We start from the raw sequence: 20481 nt of genomic DNA, 5'->3' as shown, positions 1-20481 counted from the left end.
AGGGGAGGCGGCACCTCCTGTCGGCGCAGGCGCCCGCTCCCGGGGCGGGGCGGGGGTTACTGCGCATGCGCCAGCTGCCCGCGGGCGGGGGGGGGTGCGGCGCATGCGTGCAGCCCGCTGGCTGAGGCGGCGAGGGGAGGCGGCGGTGGCGGTGGTCCTGCGGGCAGCCATGAGCGGGTTCGGGGCTGCGGCGCCGCTTTCGGGCTCCTCGGCTGGGGCGGGGGCCCGGAACGGCAGCAGCGACAGCCTGGAGAAGATCGACATGTCCCTCGGTGAGGAGGGCGGCGGGGGCCCGCCGCTGTGGGGGAGAGGTGGAGGGGCGCGGGCTGAACCAAGCGCTAGGGCCGGGGGGGGGGCGGCGGAACGAACCAACGGGCTTTGCCGGGCACCGGCGCGGGCGGAACCAAGGGGGGGCGTAGGGAGGCGGCCTGCGCCACGTCGGGCGGGGGCGGGGGGGGCAGGACCCTACCACAGTTGGAGCTGGCGGGGGGCGGAATGCGAGGCGGGCCCGTGGGCCCGTGGTGGCGGGGACGGGAGGCCAGGCCCGGCCGTGCCCCCGGCGGCAGCGGGGCTCCCGGGGGTCACTGTCCGTAGCTGGGGAGGAGCCGGGTTCAGCGGTGTGGATCCCCTTTGTTCCACCTGGGGGTCCGGAGCAGGCCGAAGAGCGGGCGCTGCCTGTGTTTGGCAGCAGCCAGGCCCGCAGTGCCCGGGCCCTTTGCTGGGTGGCCCTGGGCGAGCGTCCCAGGGCTCGTAATCGCAGGGGCGGGGGTGGTTGGGTTGCAGCTCAGCCGGCCTTGCCTTTTTTTTTCTTCCCAGGTTTGGAAGTCGGTAATGGCAGGTCTCCTTTGTAACCCCTCTGCAGTACTTCACCAGTCAGAGCAAGCGTGATGTTGTCTCTACCACGTAGTTTCCTGGGCCAATCTACCCCTTTCTCCCCTGTCCTCCCATTGGTTGTGCGCGTTAGGAAGTCGCACAGCCTCATTACAGATCTGCAGAACTGCGTCTCTCCAGCGTATCTGAGAAACTGACATCCACGCTGTGTTTATTTCAGAGAGGTATCTCTGAGTAGTTCTGCTCTGGTCCTAGACACTGAGTCCCCTTAACAGTGGGGAACACATTTGGTGCATTCCTGGAGTGCATCTTCCAGTTTAGTTTTATCCCAAAAAATTGGTTTTGTACACTCTAAGACTGCTTCACGACACTACCAGAGCATGGTAGGTAGGTACTATCAGGAGACTTGCTTCAAAAAGTGAAAGCACGGTGTGAACTACAATGTTAACACTAGACTTGGCCTCTGTGGACAACCTTAAAATAAGAGGTTTTGTACAATTTTTCCTTCTGTAAATAATCCAGGAGAGTTCTTTGTTTTGGCAATGGAGATTACTCGTGAAATGTTGTTTAGAGTTTGTCTGAAAGTGGAGTAGCATTACAGCATTCATATAAATCTATAAATCTATTTTTATTTATAGTATAGCGCACTGAATCTTTGTTTCCAAGGTTACCAAGATTATAGAGTTATTGATTCTGAGTGGCTAGTTTGATTTTCATACATTCTAATGTTTCTTACTTGACCAAATTAACCTTTCGGTTAGCTACTGCTACGTGTCCTGGACATTGACTAATAGCAAATTGCAAAGGACTGTTGTGGTGTCACGGTGACGTTTTGTTTAAGAAGCTGTTGTGAGTGGGTGTGTCCTGTAACTTGTTTCCTTGCAAGGGTAACTTGCAAGAGAACAGTGTCATCCGTGCCTACTGCCCCCAAGTCAAAGTTGTGTGGTCTGGTGTAAACAAAGATAAGATGCAATCCCATATCTGTCGTGATATCAAAAAAATTGACACAACATTAATCTAGGAAATCTTAAGATCTGGATCTTAACGTTGAGTATTTTATCATGTAGTAATAAAGATTAAACCTATTTGTGTTGCTAGTGTGTTATGTGCAACTCATCTGAAGCTAAGCTTCCAGTTTGTTGATGTTCCCAAATTATTCTGCTATTCTAGCTATAGGTTTGATCTCTGATCTCAGGCAAGGTAGGAGAATGCTTCAGTGTGTCTCAGCTAACAAATGTGTGAAGTCCTAGATATCCTTCATTTCCCCAAGTAAGAGAATAGCTGTCAGTTACGTTCTTTTATTTAAAAACTTGTAACCCCGTGTGCAGCAACAGTTAACTTGCAAAAATGGGATTTAAGACTGAGCGGATGAATTGTGAAGCAAGGATCCATGCTCTTTGAATGTGGTGGTTTTGTATCACAGGTACATAGGAATGGAAACAGCCATTAAGCAGAATTACATATTCTGCTCTAACAGTTCTGGAAGTTTTAGTTTTTGTTGAACATCACTTATTAGTGGTACTAAGTTCAAATAATGGTCCTGGTTGAGTACTGCTGCTGGCAGCGATTGTTTCTGCTGTTTTGGACCTGTATACCATTTTGAAGTGGCTTTGGTTTCCTTTGTCATATAAAAATGATAGTTTGGGAATCCTTGCTCTAGGGAAAGAAGATTCTATAGGAATCAAACCCTGAGTGACCTGTATCAGTATTCCCTATCCTGATAGATTTTTTTTTTCTGAATATTCAATCACTTCTGCAGCAAAGTACGCTGATTTTCTCTTAGCTTTGCTTCAGCAGGATACAAAACATTGGATAACAACATGTTGTGATTTTTAATATTTTTTTTTTTTACACTGTTCTCTCTGTTCTACCCCATCCAAGTCCATTTGAACTCTGTTCAACACAGTAACCCCATTTCCATCTCTCCCTGACTCAAAAAAGGATGTCCATGTGTTTGTGGTAGCTCCCTCTTGAAACATAGTGGTTTTATCAGTTGTGCTTACCTGATGTAGATGCAATAAACATAATTTGACATTTATTTTTATGTTATTTTTGTAAACAAGCTAACAGTCAAATAAAAGCGTGCCACATCTTTTGCTTTACTCTTACCTCCTGAGCCAGCTACCAGGCCAGTGAAGGAAATCGAAGTGGTGTGGCATGATTTGCACTTGACAGACCTGCTGTTCACTTTTCATCAGTTTGTCATCTTACACGTATTCTTAAACTGATTAATAATTTGTTCAACATTGTTTCACTGGACAATAGATACGATGATTGCTTTGGATTGCAGATACCTGGGGAGAGAAGTCTTGCTTGCTTTTTTCCCCATCATCTCAACCTCAGTGAACACATGAAGATAACTGATAGGCTGAGTTCTTTTGTTGTGATTTTTCTTAAGTAACTTAGGATGAAAGAACTAAGGCTTGAATTGACATTTTGTCTGGAACCTGCAAAGTCTGTTGGTGGTGGGATTACCTTCAGTCATTCAATTTAAAATTTCATGTTGGGCAGGATGCCACGATCTTTCAGGTCTCTTGGATGTTCTAGATGTATGCAACTGCTTCTCTTTTGCTAGGGCACTATATTATAAAGGAAGTACTGTAAGACTAACAGGGACTGGATATCTTGTAGAGATGTTTCTGGAACATTAGCTTGTATGTGCTGGCTTTGCAAGATTAACTGGTCTGTTTCCCATGACTCCGACCTGCTAGGGTTTTTTCTTCAGAACTAGAATACGTCTGCAGTGTGTCAAATTCCTCTTTTTTATTTTCTGCTTACAGATGACATAATTAAACTGAACAAGAAAGAAGAGAGAAAACAGTATTCCCCCAAAATGAAAAGAGGCCTTCAGCAGAATCGAACTCGACAGTTCAGGACACCAGGCTCCAAGTGGGGAATCCAACAGCAGAAAGGTGTGTATGTCAAACATAACGTGGACTGTGCACTATTTTTTTTTTTGAGCTGAAATGTACCCTAATGAAAATGTATGGATTGACATGGTCAATTCAGGTGTCTGTCAAATAGTGTCATATGCAGTTTTGATTATAATTCAGTTCTTTGTGTTCCATTTATGCTTGGTCTTGTTTCTGGTTCAGAGTGAGAAAGTCATTGACGTGTTTGGCCAACAGGGAGCTTAGGTGCGTGATAGACTATTTCACTCAAGGAAGAATTGACTGTCTTTCTGATTTTTAAAATGTATTTTAATTTTTGAATTTGTGTTGATACTTTGTCCCTTCTCAGAGATGGATGGAAAGAGTGCTTATGCCAAAGCCTGTATATTAGGAAATGTGGAGGCCTTGCCAGAGCTCAGAGCTTTGTGCAAAAGAGCCAGCATATTTATATTTGCTAGGCAGAATTCTCCTAGTAGGCCTTCCCAAAATAGCTGTTACTGCAAACTGTAATGCTGCCTCTGGGATATATAAATGGATAATGCAGAGTGTCTGAGTTGGCTTTTGTTGTTAAGACCTTGGGATGCAAAGGAAGCACCGTGTCAACCTTCTTGAGCCAATGTTTTTACAGTGCAATACGAAAGTGGGAAAAAATCATATAGGCAGGGAGTGAAGAGAAGTGCTCGATTACAGCTTTACTGTAGATGCCCTGAGTAACCGTCAGGGGATTTTTTTGAGTCGTATTCTAAAATGATTCCCAGGTTTTAGTCCAGTACGTGGCCAGCACCTGATTGAGGTGTAGACTGGTTTCGCTTATGTTTAATTTTGAAAAGTACCTTTTTAGCACTGGATTATCAACATACAGAAAAATACTATCTAATTGGAAAACTTACCACCTCAGTCCAAGCTAATGAAGTGTTTAAGTTAATACATTGAATTTCTTGTTTAGTAGCATTCATTTAAAACAAATATGCCTCTGTCTGGTGTATTCACAGGGATCCCCATTTTATCTTTGTCGCTGCTTAATATATGTTGTAGCAGCAGCTCGTAGTTAGCATCTTAGACACAAATGTCTTTGGGGAACAGTGGAATATCGTGTTGCTCAGGGCTCAGAGGAGTTTTGCTTTTTATACAGGGCAACCTAGCAGCGTTACTTAATTTGTGCATCTTTAGTAAATTGGTGACAGTGCAGGAAAATATTTTATGTCAGTCAGCCCAAGTGTAAGAGTATTTGTGTAGGTGCAAGAGTAAGTGAATTTAAGTTGGAGATTACCAAACATATAGGCTTCTATTTATGACCGCAGTTGTCAACCGCAATTGTTTATGATCCAAAGGGCGCAAAAGAAGCAAGTATTAGAATTCAGAATTTTAGGAGGAACCTGAGCTGCAAATATAAAACTCTAAATACAACCGTCTTGGCGGTTACTTTTCTCTCTTGGAACCTTCCCTCCTTGCCTGCCCTTGTTCTAGGAAAAAGCAAACATTTTTTACAAAATTGCCAGATTCGTGACATGTTGAAACGTTGTGAATAGCTTTAACTGCTCCCTCCTATACAGCTCCACACATTTTCTCCCATTGAAAGCAAACCTCTTTTATATTGTTTTTTGAGCAGAAGGTATCTCTGGTACCTTAAGGTAAATAGTTCTTCTGAGCATTCTAGTTATTAGTAGCCTATGACCAATAGATTTATTGCTGCTCTGTTGCCATTGAAGTTATTCTGATAAGTAGTAACTCCTCTGTTATTTGTGGACGGCTACAGAAACCACAAATGTTCGACAGCACTCAACTCCTTGTGGCTGCCAAACTCCCTGGAAAGAAGTGAGGAACTTGAGCTGGGACTCTTTTCAGCTTTTGAGGGGAGAAAGAGAGAGAAGAACATTGTTCATTTAAATAAAAGTTGTCCTTGGTGATACACAGAATGCAACTGCACAAAACCCTGTGCAGTCTGAGCTAATTTTGAGGTTGCCATTTATTTGAGCAGAGGTTGGTCCAGAGAGTTCATGAGGTCCCTTTCAGCCTAAGTAATCCTCTTTCTCAGCTTTTCTATTTGAAAAGAAGAGCATTTGCTAACCATCCACAAAATGTGGGTACGTAGCAGTTTCTCCATGGCAAATTTATCTAAGCTGGGTTCTGATCAATGCCTTACCTCATGTCATGGCTCCTGTCCGTGAAGAAGCACAGGTTTATTATCGATGCTAAGAATTCAGATATGTCAAAGCTAGATGTGTCTGTTGCTGTAGAGCTGACTCCTTAGTCTTAAATTTATCTTGCAGTCTGAGGTTCTAAAGAGGATGATACTTGGGGATAAAACTAAAGCATGGTCTGTATTCATAGCGTGAAGCTGAATGGCTCCAGACAAGGTTAACCAAACTCTTGTAACTGAAGATTTCAGATATTTATACTACAGACCTCAGACTTACAAGCCTTTTATATTCAAAGGCTGCTTTCAATTCTCAGTTTCATCCAGACTGCCATGCAGACTTCTAACTGAAAACACTTTAAATGGGATGTAATTCATATGCTGTTTAATATGGTTTTGTGGGCCAATTGCTATATTCTTTTTTTCTTAAGTCATGTCTTGGGAACCACTGATATAAATAAATAGACTTTGAAGTTGTTTTTTTTTCCCCTTTTCTTTAAATTAAACTGGTAATTTAAAGTTTGCTCAATGGGTGGGGAGCTGGGGTTTTTTTGTTTGGTTGGTTTGGTATTATTCAGCACTTGATGAAGTTCCATTTCGGCGTATTTTGGTAGTTTTCTGTGCCAGAATGACTCTTAAGTTGTCCCTGTAGACATGTCAAATAACACATTTTCAACAGAATTAACGCAATGAAGTAGAGCAAAACTGTGATCTGTATGAGAAGCTGATTATTGTTATGCTAGGGCTGGGGCCAGACCTGCTAAAATAACTAAATGGCCAAATCGTCTTCAAGTGTAGAGATAGCTTCTGCTCTAAGGCTTGAAGTGTGCGGTCAAATAACTTGCGTTGCTTGCATAGCATCTTAAAGCAATAAGCTTTTTCTTGTAATAAGAATTGTTGAACTCTTCATGCTTGTTGCAGGTTATGGTAAAAATCGCTTGGGACGCAGAAAGAAGATAGCAGGGAAGAAGCATTCTTACGGAGTTATAACTGGCTTGGCAGCCAAGAAGGCAATGGGTTCACGCAAAGGAATTAGTCCTCTGAACAGACAGCCACTTAGCGAGAAGGTAATTAATGCAATTCCAGTGGTTCATGTAAAAACAGATTAAAAAAGTGAAACACAATGGCTTCAGAACAGTGCTACTGAAATATAAAATGGAGACATCTGGTACAACCTATTAAATTGGGGATGCGTTAGCTGAGTTCTTGTTTGTTTTGAGAGGGGTGATTAATGACTAATTTGAAAGTTTAACACCTAATTGGGTTGCAAGTCATGAAAATTGAAATACAGAAGTATATTCTCTGTGAGTATGGAGGTAATTACTGTATTTTTAGAAGAAAAGCTCACTTAGTAGGATTTCTTGTCTTTGCATTGCTTTGTTACAAACCAATGATTCAGCTGACATGCAGGTGTTAAGCATGTGCCTGTTACAAAAATGAAAGTATCTGCAAAACACTTAACTCCATCAGTAGGCTCCCTCTTCTGCACTCCTCCAGTGCATTGTTGCCTGCTCCATCTCATTCAGTATTGTAGAACGGGGATTGCTGTTGGATTTGTGAAGAAGAGTAATTTTAAAGACGTGTGGAGCATGTATTTTGTCAGTTTAGGGAGATACAGTAATCAAAAAGGAGCTGCTAAGCTCTGCTATTTGTTGGTTTGTTTGGGTTTTTTTGCCTGGTATTGAGGGGAATATAGAATTAATGAAAGTGTAGGAGGTATTTTCAAATTATACTAGACTGTGAAAGGTAGGCAAAGCCAAATGTATTCTATGTGCCGTTTATAAACAGAAATTGAAAGAAAAGTGTGTGTGTGCCTAGAGTATACATAAATGCTATCTATATTTATTGTTTTTTAAGAATGCACAGCGGAATTACCCAGTTTTGAAAAAGAAAACAAACCTGCAGAGGCAATCAGAAATGCAGAGAAAACAAGCTCCAGCCCTCAGGAGGCCTGCCCCACTAAACAGAAGGTAAAATACCAAGTCTTGCTTTTCTTGACGACTTTCCATAGTGAGTCTTGTTTGACAGGACTGAGTCCAAGAGAAGACGGTAGGTACTGGCAGTGGTAGTACGGTCAAGACTATTGTGTGTATGAATTGCTACAAATCTGGAAGCCGAGCATGGGACAAATGTGGTCTCGATACAAAGCCAGATATTTGTTACCATGTAGAGGACTCAGGAAGTACCTCTATTTGTGAGCACCTGGTGTTCTGCCTTCATTTACGTCCTAGGCAGCCTGTATGGAAATGGCCAATGTGTGGGTTTCTGTAGCTCTGAAGTGGCAGCCACCGTTTAGTGAACTTTCTAAATAAAATGCCTTTGTGGAAGCTGGTGCCATCTTCAGTTTCCTGGAAGCTATTGCATGTTTTATTTGTGCTGGAATTAACATGGCTGTTACGAACTGCATCTTAACTGGTCTCCATGATGAAAATTTTCACTATATGACTCTATTGCGGAAACTGTAAACAGACTTTCTTTATACATATCAAGACTGCTCCTTTTTTTTCATCTAATCAGCAATGTTTCAAGTGCTGGAGGATACTGAAAAAAGTAAAGAGCAGAATTAATAACCACACTGTCCTGTGACGTAGGAGCACTAGGCTTCTATGTAACAGAAGCGATTTCTCCATTTATGAGTAATACATTGGCAGTTTCCTGACTTTCATAGTGGCGTCTCTAAGATGTTATCTGTGGAACCTTTCATAACTGTATTTTAATAAATATTACAGGAATAACATGCCGTCCACTTTTGCCAGAATTGGAAACAAACTAAATCAGCAGAAAGACACTCGTCAAGCAACTTTCCTGTTTAGAAGGGGCCTGAAGGTAATAAAAATTACTGAAAACAACAACAAAATTGTGCCACAGGTTCTAAGCTAACCTGTAACACTGATATTAGTGAATCAACTTTAAATACCAAATCTGAGTAGAAACTTGAGGTGGACTGGGGAATAGGCACGGATTCTTCTAGGGAAATGCACTTGTCCTCTTCAGTTACTGTAACCCGCTGAGTCTTGCTTCCTGTTCCAGTGTAGCTGGACTGTTCAGAGGGGCAGGGAACTTGTCAGCGTTTGACGGTAGTTGCAAGGTATTAATTTTTCCTTTTAAAAGTATATGTTAGAAAGCGCTGTGCAGCTTTCAAAAGTTACCTTCGGGTGAAGGATAGACCAGAAACATGTTTTAGAATCTAATAGAGATTATGAAGAGAATAGAGAGCGTGCAGTGAATGATAGTGGTGTTCTCGGTTTTCATTTGTGCCCTCATTCTACATCTGCCATCATTGTGACTGTAGGTAGCTGCTGGATTGCAGAATTACAGACAGGATCAGAAGGAAGAAAAACAAAACCAAAGTCCTTTAAAACAGGAGTGGGACTTAATGGCATATTGGATATTACGTGTGTTAACATTGATCAGGTTAGGAGCTAGCCAGGTTTTTCTTGCTGGCCTGGTAACGTTTTGGTGTGTCTTGGTAAAGTGTGTGTTTGCTAATGTAGTCCCCAAAAATGTTTCCATCTCTACTGGTTAAGTTACTGTCATTGACAATTTTGTTTAAATCGTTTTGTGTTCTTAAGTAATTTCTTTCTAATGTCTTTCAACGGTAATAGGATAGTTATCTCTGAAGTCCCTCTGAAAGTACAACCCCGTTTGTGCAGAGTGTACAAATAGCTTTAAACTTCCGTTCTTGAACTGCTGTATTTCCAGCTGCTGCAATGGGAATTGAAACAGTATTCAAATCCAGTGTCTGTATTGATATGTTTTCAGGTGCAGGCTCAAGTGCAGTCAACAGATGATCTTGATAATCAGACAGTAAAGAGAACTCGTCAGTAAGTATTTAATTTGGAAAAATTCAGTTTGGTTACTTGTATGATTCTCATTTTAGTTCTGGCTTCCTGGCTATGATAATTGAACTGGCTGTTTTTTCCCCTGTAGGCATATCAACTGAGTGACAGTGATCCTCCCCCTATGCTCAGTAATTTCCTAAATAATCTTCTGATTTAACCAGGAGGAGTTTGTTTGCATAAGATGCTTGCAGGACTGAGGGGGAAGGTGGTAGCTTCAGAGGATCAGACTAATCTCTACCACTCATGAATACTGCGTAGACTGGGAAGAAAAAATCAAATGTCAGTGTTCTCCTGAGCTCTTGATGTAATTTCCATTTTATTTAACATATATATATATATAAGCCTATGAAGCAGTTTGGAAATAAGCAAGGCAGGTCACAAAGTGGACACGTGGTTCTCCCCCCACTTATTCTTCCCGTATCATTCTGTGCCTGCCAGGCTCTTCGCAACTGCTCTGTTGGTAACACGACAGGCTGAGTAACCCGCGTATGCCACAGACTTGCAGTCTGTCACCTCTTTGGTTTGCTGTGAGGACCGTTTTGGCCCCATCTGTGGCAGGGAAACAATGTTTTAAAAAAAGCGAACGTTCCAGTCCGTGCTGTAGTTCTGGTACACCTTACCAGCATGTGATTTAGCACTCACCTGAATAGGTTTAGGTAATGTAAAAGATACAAGAATCAATGGCCGAGCTTCTTGTAGATTGTTTGACTGCATGTGGTCTTCATACTGGCCTATATTCTGAAAGCTTGTCTATTCTTTACTAGCCAGTGTTTTGGACACACGTTTAAAGATACTCTGAAATTTCTGCAACGTTTTTGTAAGCGATTTCTGTATTTTCAAACTAGATGGCGAACTTCTACCACGAGTGGAGGGATTCTGACTGTATCCATTGACAACCCAGGAGCAATCATAACCCCAATGTGAGTTTTCAAAAAAGTACTGAAATGTTCTTAACATAGCTGAAATTGCTGTTCTGAGCCATTTAGCAAGTTCCTTGCAGATAGTATTTCAGATCACCCCAAGGTCACAGCTTCTTGTGAAGACTTTTAAATCTGGCCCCTTTCTGCGTGTTTCTGAGCTGTGTTTGAATAATATCACAGCTGGATTTCTCAAGGCATCTCCCAGTTAGGACCTTGATGTGGTGTATGGAGCTGAACAGTGGTGGAGCTGGTAGATTTTTACCTTGTCTGCCTCTTCCAAGTCAGACCGTATTGTAGCTGTTTTCCTCCTGTATCTGAATGAAAATGCATCTAGTAGATGAGTGATGGTAGTAGTTCCTCCCTGATTCATAAAGATACTGGTAGAGTTGCGCTTAAAGAAAGCATTGCTGTGTTTGTCTTTGGGAAGTCGATGGCACTGTTGTTTCATGAGGTGTTTTATTTTAAAAATCTCTTGAGTAGCTTTTTTCATTAGTAGCATTTTATCTGTAAGGAAGATTGTACCAATTTTTATTTTTTGTGTTTATGGGAATGATTAACCGCAAATTATGTGTTTGTCAGTAGGACTGAGAGAGAAGAGATAAGATCGCTTCCTGTTGGGACACTTGCTGTCTGATAACAGTAACAAATGCTACCCTTTTGTAGTTCTGCCCGACTTTCACCTTCTTGAATTTGTGCCCTCCAGATATTCAGCCAGCCTGATCAAATGGCTTGATGAAAAATTCATCTCTCTATCAGCATTAAGGCTTTTTTGCATAGAACACATATTCACTGTGTCCTTTGTAACATTCTTCTTTTGCAGTTCCCAGAAATTACGATTAACTTGTACTCCTGTGCCACCATTTCTGATGAAGAGGGACCAATCTGAAGAGAAGAAGATTCCCAAAGGGGTTCCATTGCAGTTTGATATTAATAGTGTTGGAAAACAGGTAAATGCAGTTTCTTTCCTTAACCGTGGAAATAGTTTCAAGATGGATAAAAGCCAGTGATCCAGGCACTTTCCTCCTAAACAACTAGTGACAGAAAGAGGGAACTAGTGACTACTTCTTGTTTCCACTTCCAGTTCTTCCACTAACTTGCTATGTAACTTCAAGCAAGTAACTAAACTCACCGTTCCTGTTCCTCTAGTTCATGCCTTGCATGCCCACATGCTTTAAATGGGATTTAAATTGTTGAATATTTCTAAAAGCCTTCTGGTGTTCCTGCTGTGCTTGAATCAGCAAGTGTGCGTAATTCAGGGATGAGCTTCTTTCAAGTGTGTAACCTGCATGGAACCCTGACAGCTGAATTTCCAAGGCAACTTTTGCTGTGCATCTAGGAAAAAAAAATCAAATATGATGACATAAAGGCTTGAAAGATGAGCAAGTTTTCACAAGTTTCATGAAGAGAGGCGATGTGGTGCAGGAATCTTAGTGCTGTCATTGAAGGAATTCTTACAGGGTGACAGAGTTAGATGTTGTTCTTATAATCAGCTCCTTACTGCTGGCTGTAGAAAACTACATGGGATCAGTGCGTCGGTCTGGATTTGTTCCTCCCATGAACAAGCAGTATGTCAAAAATAGTCTACTACTGTATTGTAAAATTAATTGAACTTTTGGACTCTGGTCTACTGCCTCAACTGGATGGACTGGAAAGCAAGCTGCATTAACAAGGTTAAAGTGCTGCATTTTTTGGAGTTGCATAGAATCTGTGTTGGGAAAGGAGTGTAGCAGAAGTTCCCTTTTTCTGTCTGTCTGTCCTCAGTTTAACTTATGATATTTTGAGTAGGCTTTCAGTCTTGACATTGTGTACCATGTGTTCTTAATGAATTCTGAGAAATGCTAGCTCTTGATATATAGTCCAATCTGAGTTTTAAATGGTGTGGGAAATGATGACATTAAATTAAACCTTCCTTTTTTTTTTAAATTTAAATGAGTCAATTAGGAGGTCAAGTGATGATACAGAATGAGGAAAAAGTTATTCTTGTCTCCGTTACTCTGATTAAATTAACCCAACATCTTTTACGCTTGGGTTGAAATGACTTTATTTTTCAGACAGGGATGACGTTGAACGAACGTTTTGGCATCCTGAAGGAGCAAAGAACAGCGCTGTCTCAGAACAAAGGAAGCCGTTTTGTAACAGTGGGCTAACCCGACAGATGGACTTGAGCACTGATCCCACCTGCCTAAGAAACTGAGATAAAAGTGGGCAGAAGAATACAGCATATGTCACTGAAATTCTCCAGACTTCTTGCTAAGATGGTGGCAGAGCTATCTACCTTTATTACTTTTACTTTGAATGGTAAAAGACATGATGCCCTGAGGGGGGGGAGAGTGGGGAAACCAATCCGCTGGAGTGGCACCATCACCTGGTTGGAAAAGATTCTGTTGCCCAGCTCATGACAAACACTGATTTTGGTTCATCTTGCAACCAAAACACAAACACAAATTTTAAAAGTTGGGGTTTTTTTGTCTAGGAGTGCTCAGTATCTGTTCTTTGACCCCTCTGTTATGATAAAGATTGTGTGTGTGTTTCATTACAAACCCCATTTTAGGGTTTTTTAGGGACTGCCTATGAACTTTCCTTTGGACTGCAGATTGGCCCAGAGCCTCAGTCCATGAATACTTTGGTAGTGATGTAGCAGCATTTTTCATGGGAGCATTGGTTGTACTTCTTTGTGCTTTTGAAGTTTGATTTTTTTTTTTTTTTTCTTTCCTTTCTTGGAAACTAAATGTTTTACATCCTCACTTTCACAAATAAAGCTGTTAGCTGAGACCCAAAATATGTAATTGGGATGGAGACTATTCTACTCTTATCCTTAAAAGTGGTCCAGATCATAATGGAGGAATACTGCACAGGCAATATGAGAGTAATTTATATTACAAATAGCTCAAGTTCATCCTCCACCTCTGTAAATGGAGTATGTCTGTCTCCTATTTTTTCTTAAACTTTTGCTTTCTATTTCTTTTTGTAAGTTTTTTCACAAACTTAATGCAATAACTTCATATTTTTGAATAATTTCATAGGAATAAATACAACAGTGCACCAGAAAGTCAGTGGTATGGTAGAGTTCCTTACCCTCCCAGACAAAGGATTCTCATCTTGCATACCTTGCTCCAGAGCATTCTTTCTGGCTCTTAGAAATAGCCAGAGGCAAGCAATCTAATGGCACTTGTTTGTATATACCAAAGAGAGGTAAGAGGTGAAGCTGATCAGAAGTGGTCAGGCATCTTGAAATTGGCTGCAACTGGGGAACGTTTCTGGAAGAAAGCCCTCGGTTTGCCAGCATGTGTAAGGCATTAAGCAGGAGCGTGTAGTCGCTTGCTTTAAGCTTAGCTTTGTGCATCAGAATCTGCGGGATGGTAACAACTGGGCATCCTCAATCTGAATTTACGTGATCCCTACAACTGAGGCACCTTTCAGAATTGCTTCCAGACCAGGAACTGATGAATTTAACACTGTTCTATAGCAATGAGATTTAGGTACAGTCAGGTAAAAGAATGATTGGCTTGCTGCATCCAGAAATGTTTATGGTGTTTGAAGTGGTTTTAATTCCTTTTACTGTTCTTGAAGAAGTTATATTTGACTTCTTAGAGAGTTAGTTTCCTTGCATTTTATCTCAAATTCCAAGTTAACTAGCATTTACCGGGAACTTCAACGTTGAAGAGCGTTTGATGGTAGAAGGGCTTTTGTTTGTATAGCAGTTTTAAAGTCAGAGTGCATCCTGATGCTATATAGTACTTAAACCCCTATTTGTAATGTTGAAAAATATACCTTAGCAGAAGCAAACTAAACGTAATGGTGTTAAGGTTTTTTTCTTAATTACTAGTAGGAAACTTTTTTCGGAAAAAAATGTCCCACTGTTAGAATTTGAGTAGATAAAGTGTTGTCAGTCATCCTGTTTCTGTGTATACATTTTCCATGTGCCAGGATGCAAGAAAAAAATCCTTTTGCATCAACATAGATGCAAAACATTGATGCAATGCATCAAAAAATGCTAGTTTGTATTTAACGAGAAGATGCTTTACACTGTACCTTTTGGTATTTTTTGGAGAAGTTATTACATTTGATCTATTCTGAAGCTGTTAATTTTTTTTTTTTTAAATAAAAAGTTACAGGTTTCATACTGTCTTGTTCCTGTTATAACCACCTGGGCAATACCATACTGTCTTGTTCCTTTTATAACCACCTGGGCAATATATTGGTTATGTGAATTTTGATATCCCTTAATCCCTTAATGATTAAATTCTTGGTAAATGTCCTGAAGAATATACCAAAAAGCAGCCTAATTTAAAGAGGGCTTGCGTTCGTTGCCCAGCTTAATATCCTGAAAATTAAGCGCTTCTTGGAGTGGCACTGTATAAACTCACTTGCATTTAAATGTGTCGGCTATTAATGTATTTTTTCAGTAGCAGCGTCTAATTTAGTGGTTTGATGTGATTATAGTACCAGCTCCCTTAATCTGTCAGCCCGAGCACTGGTTTTCCTGTGGCTGTGACATGTCTTGCTAGCGGGAAATCGCCGTAACCTAAACCTTGCGTTACAGGATCAGCGGGAACACCCCGATAAACGACCGCGGTCGCGTTTCCCAGCGCGATGCTGGCAGGAGGCTTGCGTGAGCAGTGGAAGTGGAAGAAGGGAGAAAAAAAAAAAAAAAATACTGCCTGTAAATATATTTGCTAAGATGTTGAGTGTGGCGAGTGCCTTGGCACCTGGCTCTCCGCAGTCCGTGTGCTTCGTTACCGGCTCAGGTCTGTAGGGCTGCCAGCTTCAGGCACGCAACGGTCCCAGCGTCGGCAGCTGATGAGTGCTTTCCCAGAGCAAGACTGGCATTTCTTTGGACATTGCAAAGAGTGTGACCTTTTAAGGATTGATGACATCAAGGAAAAAAACCACGAAGCGGTTGGTACTTTTCCCACCTAGTTCAGATACAGGCGTTTTCTGCTTTGTGTGCTGCTGCAACGGGTCTGTGCCCAGCAGCTGGCGTGGCATCCCACCCGGACAGGTAAACTAGAATTTTTCTGCATTTCAGAAGGCACACGGGCGCTACAGCCGTTGTCGAGGGGAGGCTGGCACCCTCGCACCCCAGGTTACCCCAAGCGAGTGGAAAAAAATCAGACTCGAAAAGAGGATGTTTGGGGTTTGTTTAACGCGGTGCTTGGCGCCCTCCCCGTGCCCGCAGGCGGGCGGCTGCGCATGCGCGCTCCGCGCCCTGTCAAGGCCAGCGCCTGCGCCCTCCCTACCGGTCACTGGGCTTCCCCGCGCCTGCGCAGTGCTGAGCGCAGCCGGAGAAGCGGCGGCGGCGGCGGAGGGGGGGAAATGGCGGCCGCGGTGCTGGCGGCGCCGGAGGGCGGCTCTGCCGTGATGCCGGCGGGGAACGCGGCGGCTTGTCCTCCGCCACCCGGTCCCTCAGGCCCGGGTTCGTGGAGTCGTTCTTTGGATCGAGCTTTAGAAGAAGCGGCGACCAGCGGTACCCTCAGTTTGAGCGGGAGGAAACTCCGGGACTACCCGCGGGCCAGCGCCGCCAACCACGACCTCAGCGACACTACCCAGGCCGGTGAGGGACGCGGCGTTGGCGGGGGGGGAGGAGGCCGAGACAGCGGGGAAGGGAGGTAGGGGAAAAGCCTCAGGGCTGGGGGTCGCCGGGGGGGGATGGCCGTCCTCGCCCCCCCCCCCCCAACGCCCCCTGAGGGGGCGTTGGGGGGGGGGGGGGCGAGGACGGCCATCCCCTCACTAAGAGTGAGGCTGAGGTGATCAATTTGCTGCCTCTTCAGTAAATTGAAGCTGGATGCATGAGGAGGAGAAATTTCCTCAGTGAATGTTTTGTTTTTTTTTTTTTTTTGGGGGGGGGGGTGTCCCCTATTACTTTTGAACAGTGTCTGTGTGGGGGCAGAGAGGGGTTTCTCCTCACCGCAGGCGATGCTTGGCGTGTTTCTCCTCTCGGGCCGTTTTCTCCCTCACGCTTTCGCCTCCTCCCTTCGCTCTCCGCCCTTCCTCTCCTCGGCGGAGAGGCAGGATGGAGGAGCTGTTGCAGGGTGCTCCTCCTTCCTCTGCCCGGCGTGGGTCTGGCTCATGAGATCCCTCGGTTTGTTGGTTTTTTGTGGTTTTTGTTTTTTCTTTCTTCGTCGTCTCCACTCTAGAGGTGCTTCCCCTGTCGGAGGCTGTTTTAAAAAGAATCATGAGGCTTTTCTCAGTACTGCTGCTCACTTAGGTGGTTTTAGCCAGGCATGTTCTTGTTCTGATGTATGTATATGTGAGTGTGTGTGTGTCTACACACATGTATACGCGCCCTCGCCATCTCTCATCCAGTGCTGTTGACAGGGGTAACCAGCTTTCCAAGAAGGGCTGTCAGGTGTGCATACGCTAAAGACAACTGTTTCTTGTGCTCTTTGCTTCTATTATTGTCATTTCTGACAGCCATAAGCAAGATACGAAATGTACTGTGAGCAGAACCTCGTCCCTTTTCTTTTTTCCTGCTGTATTATATGGACAAAAATATTAAGAATTTTTAAGAAAAACTTTACAAGGTACGGTAAGCAGTAGCGCTGTTTTTTCCCTCTGCTCCTCAAATATATTCATAGGAGTAGACTAAAAATGTACACTTTCCCTTGATCATAAGCAAAACCACATTTGCAAAGTATGTTTACGTATTACTATATCGAACAGAGAGATGAGACTTAGGAAATGATGAGAGTTTGTGCAGGATGTAGAAGTTTACTTAATGCATTATACAGAGCAAATTTAGTTTATGTTTTGACTGTCTGGTTGTATAAGTGAAGTAAAAGTAGTTTTGACTGTCTAGTTGTGTAAGTGAAGTAAAAGTAGTTTTAAAAGGTGTCAGCACGCCATTTGTTTGTAGCTTTGATTACTTCCCATGCAGTCGGTTAGATTTTCTCATGTTTTGTTTTGAGGGTTGAGTTTCTAAGCTTAGAAGCTTAGAGAGAAACTATCTTAGAAATAAACTCCAAACATCACTTTTCAAAAGTTACCATGTTTGTTAGTAAGTGTGTTGATACAGTCAAATTATTCAAAATGGAGCCTCCTTTAAAATTGTCTGACTTCATACTCTGTCCTGTAACGTCCTATTTATGCAAAATTCTGTCACTAATACAAAAGAAACCACCACTCAAGCAAACCTTGAGACAGATGTGATTTGTTTGACTTGAACACCTCTATAAATAGAAAACACTTCTTGTTAGGGTATAGATTTTTTTGTTGTTGTTGTTGTTCACAGGGTTTTCTGCAAATGCAGTTGCACAATGAATGTGTAGGGCTAATCTGTAAGCAAATGCAACATACGCGTTTGTGAGGGATTTGGGCTTTTTGTTTATAATACTATTCATTTACTGTACTCTTAAACAATTTGTGGGAATTCTTGTTTCCACCAAGGTTCCCATCTATTGTGATGAATATATGCATTGTAGTTGTTCAAGAAGCATTAAATGCTAATAAGTGGCAGTGCATACCATACACTTTTGTGCATTTATCATCACAATGAACCTTAGGAAAAAAGCTAGAACTGTTCTTAAATTGTAAGAAGCAAAGCTTATTGGGGGGACGCGTTCTGTTTAAACTCTCTGTTTTGAAGGCTGCTGTGAATAACTTAATCTTATGCCTTTTTTTAGCATGGTCTGTTCTATGACTTTTTTGTTTTGAATAAGGCTGGGCAGTGGAGAAAAATCCATTCAAGCATTTTTGACCCCCAGTTTTCAGTTGAGTGCTCAGCTACAGATTTAATCGACTTCTGTCCCCACATCAATTTCTTTCATGTGTAACTTCCAATTATTTTGTATGGGAGTAGCCACAAATAATATGGTATAATGTATATGTGTGTTAGGTGTTATAAACACTTAAAATAAACACTTTAAATAACCCCCTAGACTGTAGACTCCGAGTGCCTTCCTGCATGCTGTGCTGCAAAGACTCAAAGCCCATCAGGTGGGGCATGTGTGTGTGGAGTTTCATAAAAATCTTTGGAATTACTCCCAAACTATAAAACTGAAGACAAAACAATGTATATGCAAATCTTACTCCTTTGTATGTGCCAGAATAGACACCTCTCTAGTGTGGGTCACGTTATACTGGTCCAGCTCATTCGTGTTCTTGTAGCAACAAAAGTAATTGCATGTCACTATAACTGCATCGATGTTAAAGAGGTGGGAATGAATCACGTCCCTCACTAATGTAACTACACTGCTAGAAAACCAGCATCTAGCATAGCCTTAAGCCTTAACAGAATCACTGGCCTTGCCTGGAAGCTGTTGTTAACACAGATGAACCAGCAAAGCGGGTCAGTAGGAACAGGGCGTTAGAGATTAGACGCTCGATCAAGTTTGGTTGGGTGCTCTGTGCAGATTTTGAGGTTGATGATGGGTGAGGGAAGAATCCCTTTAAGTAGATGTCAGCCATAAGGTACATTTTCAGATGTTAAATCAATGGGAAGATCACATTTCTTTAGATCTTTTATGAGTTCAGAGTTGACAGTAATACTAACCCTGGTGATCAAGCTGTAATAGCTTCTAGGTACCATTCTTAACCACTTACTAAACAATCATCAGAGCTGAGTCTCTGGCAGGTGTCACTTAACTTTGGAAAAATATTTGATAAACAGATCATAGAATATCTCAAGTTGGAAGGGACCCATGAGGATCATCGAGTCCAACTCCCTGCTTGTCACAGGACTACCTAAAACTAAACCATATGATGAGATCGGGTTTGCTGCGTTTTTATTCTGGAAGTTAATATAGTATTTCTGTTAGGCATCAGTGGAAAAATCAAGTTCCTCATTAATCATTTGCTTCAGTCACTAAACTTTTCACTGGAAAGTGAATTCTCTAGTAATGTCAGAGCCTCAGCTGCTTTTGGGCACTGCTGTCTTCCAGATGGTGGAGACCCACAGAAGGCTTTTTAAACCAAGATCAGTGCTCAAGGTTGGTCTCAGAACTGAGCAGGTGACTTCAGGCATTGAAGTAATAGTGAGTTTCTGGTTGTTTTGCGCTTTGACTGGAATTAAGATCAGGTAATATAAAATCAAATTGAAGATGGGGCGGTCTATGCTTGAGAGCTTTGGAATGGATTAGCGGGAAGGTAGCTCCCCACAGCGTGTGGTGCTGTAGTCCATCTAACGTTCTTGTACGTGTGGGATGGCTCATGTAGAAGAAATGCAGTGTCATAACAACTTAGATACTGAAAGCAGCTGTTCTCTATGCTCATCTCTTACAACTTAATTGGAATTTTAGGAAGTGACTCAATTTTACAAAGCTTATTGATGATAAAGAATGAGCAAGCTTCTTCATTAACAAAGCAAGGATGTGCTTCTCTTTTTTAATAATCATTCATTGAACCTGCATTATTTATCCCCATTTTATCTGCATTGAATTACAACCCATTTGCTCATTCCACTCTTGTTCTCAACCAGGGAATAGGAAAAGGAATATAAACCATCTGAGTTAAATATGAAAGGAAGCACAGTTGCATTTTGCCAGTGTTAATGTAGACTCTGATGTCATTATTTGACAGCTTTCCCAGTGGCCTAAAGCATACATTGAGCAGAAAAGTTGTTTGTCAAACCCTCTGTGACAGCTGTAATTACCTAAACCACTCACTGTCGCAATTTTAAAGGAGAAGATGGGAATATGTGGGTTTATGCAATAAAAGAAATGGCTGTCGTATGCAAATCAACTAGTAAGATAATTACATGCAGAGTACTATGTCTTGTTTCTGGAATATATTAGTAGTGAAAAAGGATAGCAAGACTATGAAAAGGAAGAAAAAAGTTGTCCGCTACTACCTTTTGAATGACTTTGCTAATAAGGTATCTCTATAGTTTTGTTCTTAGCAGCTCTCCACAGAAACAATAGAAT

The 20481-nt window shown here is 42.2% G+C and overlaps 2 protein-coding genes across 9 annotated transcripts in view; both read left to right on the top strand.

The window, feature by feature from the left end:
* The first annotated feature begins 96 nt into the window (after positions 1 to 96).
* On the top strand, positions 97 to 14740 carry FYTTD1 (forty-two-three domain containing 1). Of its 2 annotated transcripts, none has more exons than XM_082319299.1 (9): positions 97 to 272; positions 3612 to 3743; positions 6781 to 6926; positions 7717 to 7829; positions 8589 to 8685; positions 9622 to 9683; positions 10547 to 10621; positions 11442 to 11568; positions 12673 to 14740. In XM_082319299.1, exons 1-9 carry the CDS (start codon positions 104 to 106, stop codon positions 12766 to 12768), a joined length of 1017 nt encoding a protein of 338 aa, XP_082175425.1. In that variant the 5' UTR covers positions 97 to 103; the 3' UTR covers positions 12769 to 14740. The 2 variants fall into 2 exon arrangements, with proteins under 2 accessions (XP_082175425.1, XP_082175426.1); XM_082319300.1 differs by lacking the exon at positions 97 to 272 and adding an exon at positions 1072 to 1218.
* Positions 14741 to 15904: 1164 nt separating this feature from the next.
* Positions 15905 to 20481, top strand: part of LRCH3 (leucine rich repeats and calponin homology domain containing 3) — a 68113-nt gene continuing 63536 nt past the window's right edge. For all 7 annotated transcript variants that reach the window (XM_082320261.1, XM_082320262.1, XM_082320263.1 and 4 more), the window contains exon 1: positions 15905 to 16175. In XM_082320261.1, the coding sequence (XP_082176387.1) occupies positions 15938 to 16175 (238 nt within the window). In that variant the 5' untranslated portion in view covers positions 15905 to 15937. The remainder of the gene's footprint in view (positions 16176 to 20481) is intronic.

Source organism: Platalea leucorodia, assembly GCF_965183815.1.
Source record: "Platalea leucorodia genome assembly, chromosome: 8".
Taxonomy (NCBI): Eukaryota; Metazoa; Chordata; class Aves; order Pelecaniformes; family Threskiornithidae; genus Platalea; species Platalea leucorodia.
This window is presented reverse-complemented; position numbering and strand designations above follow the sequence as displayed.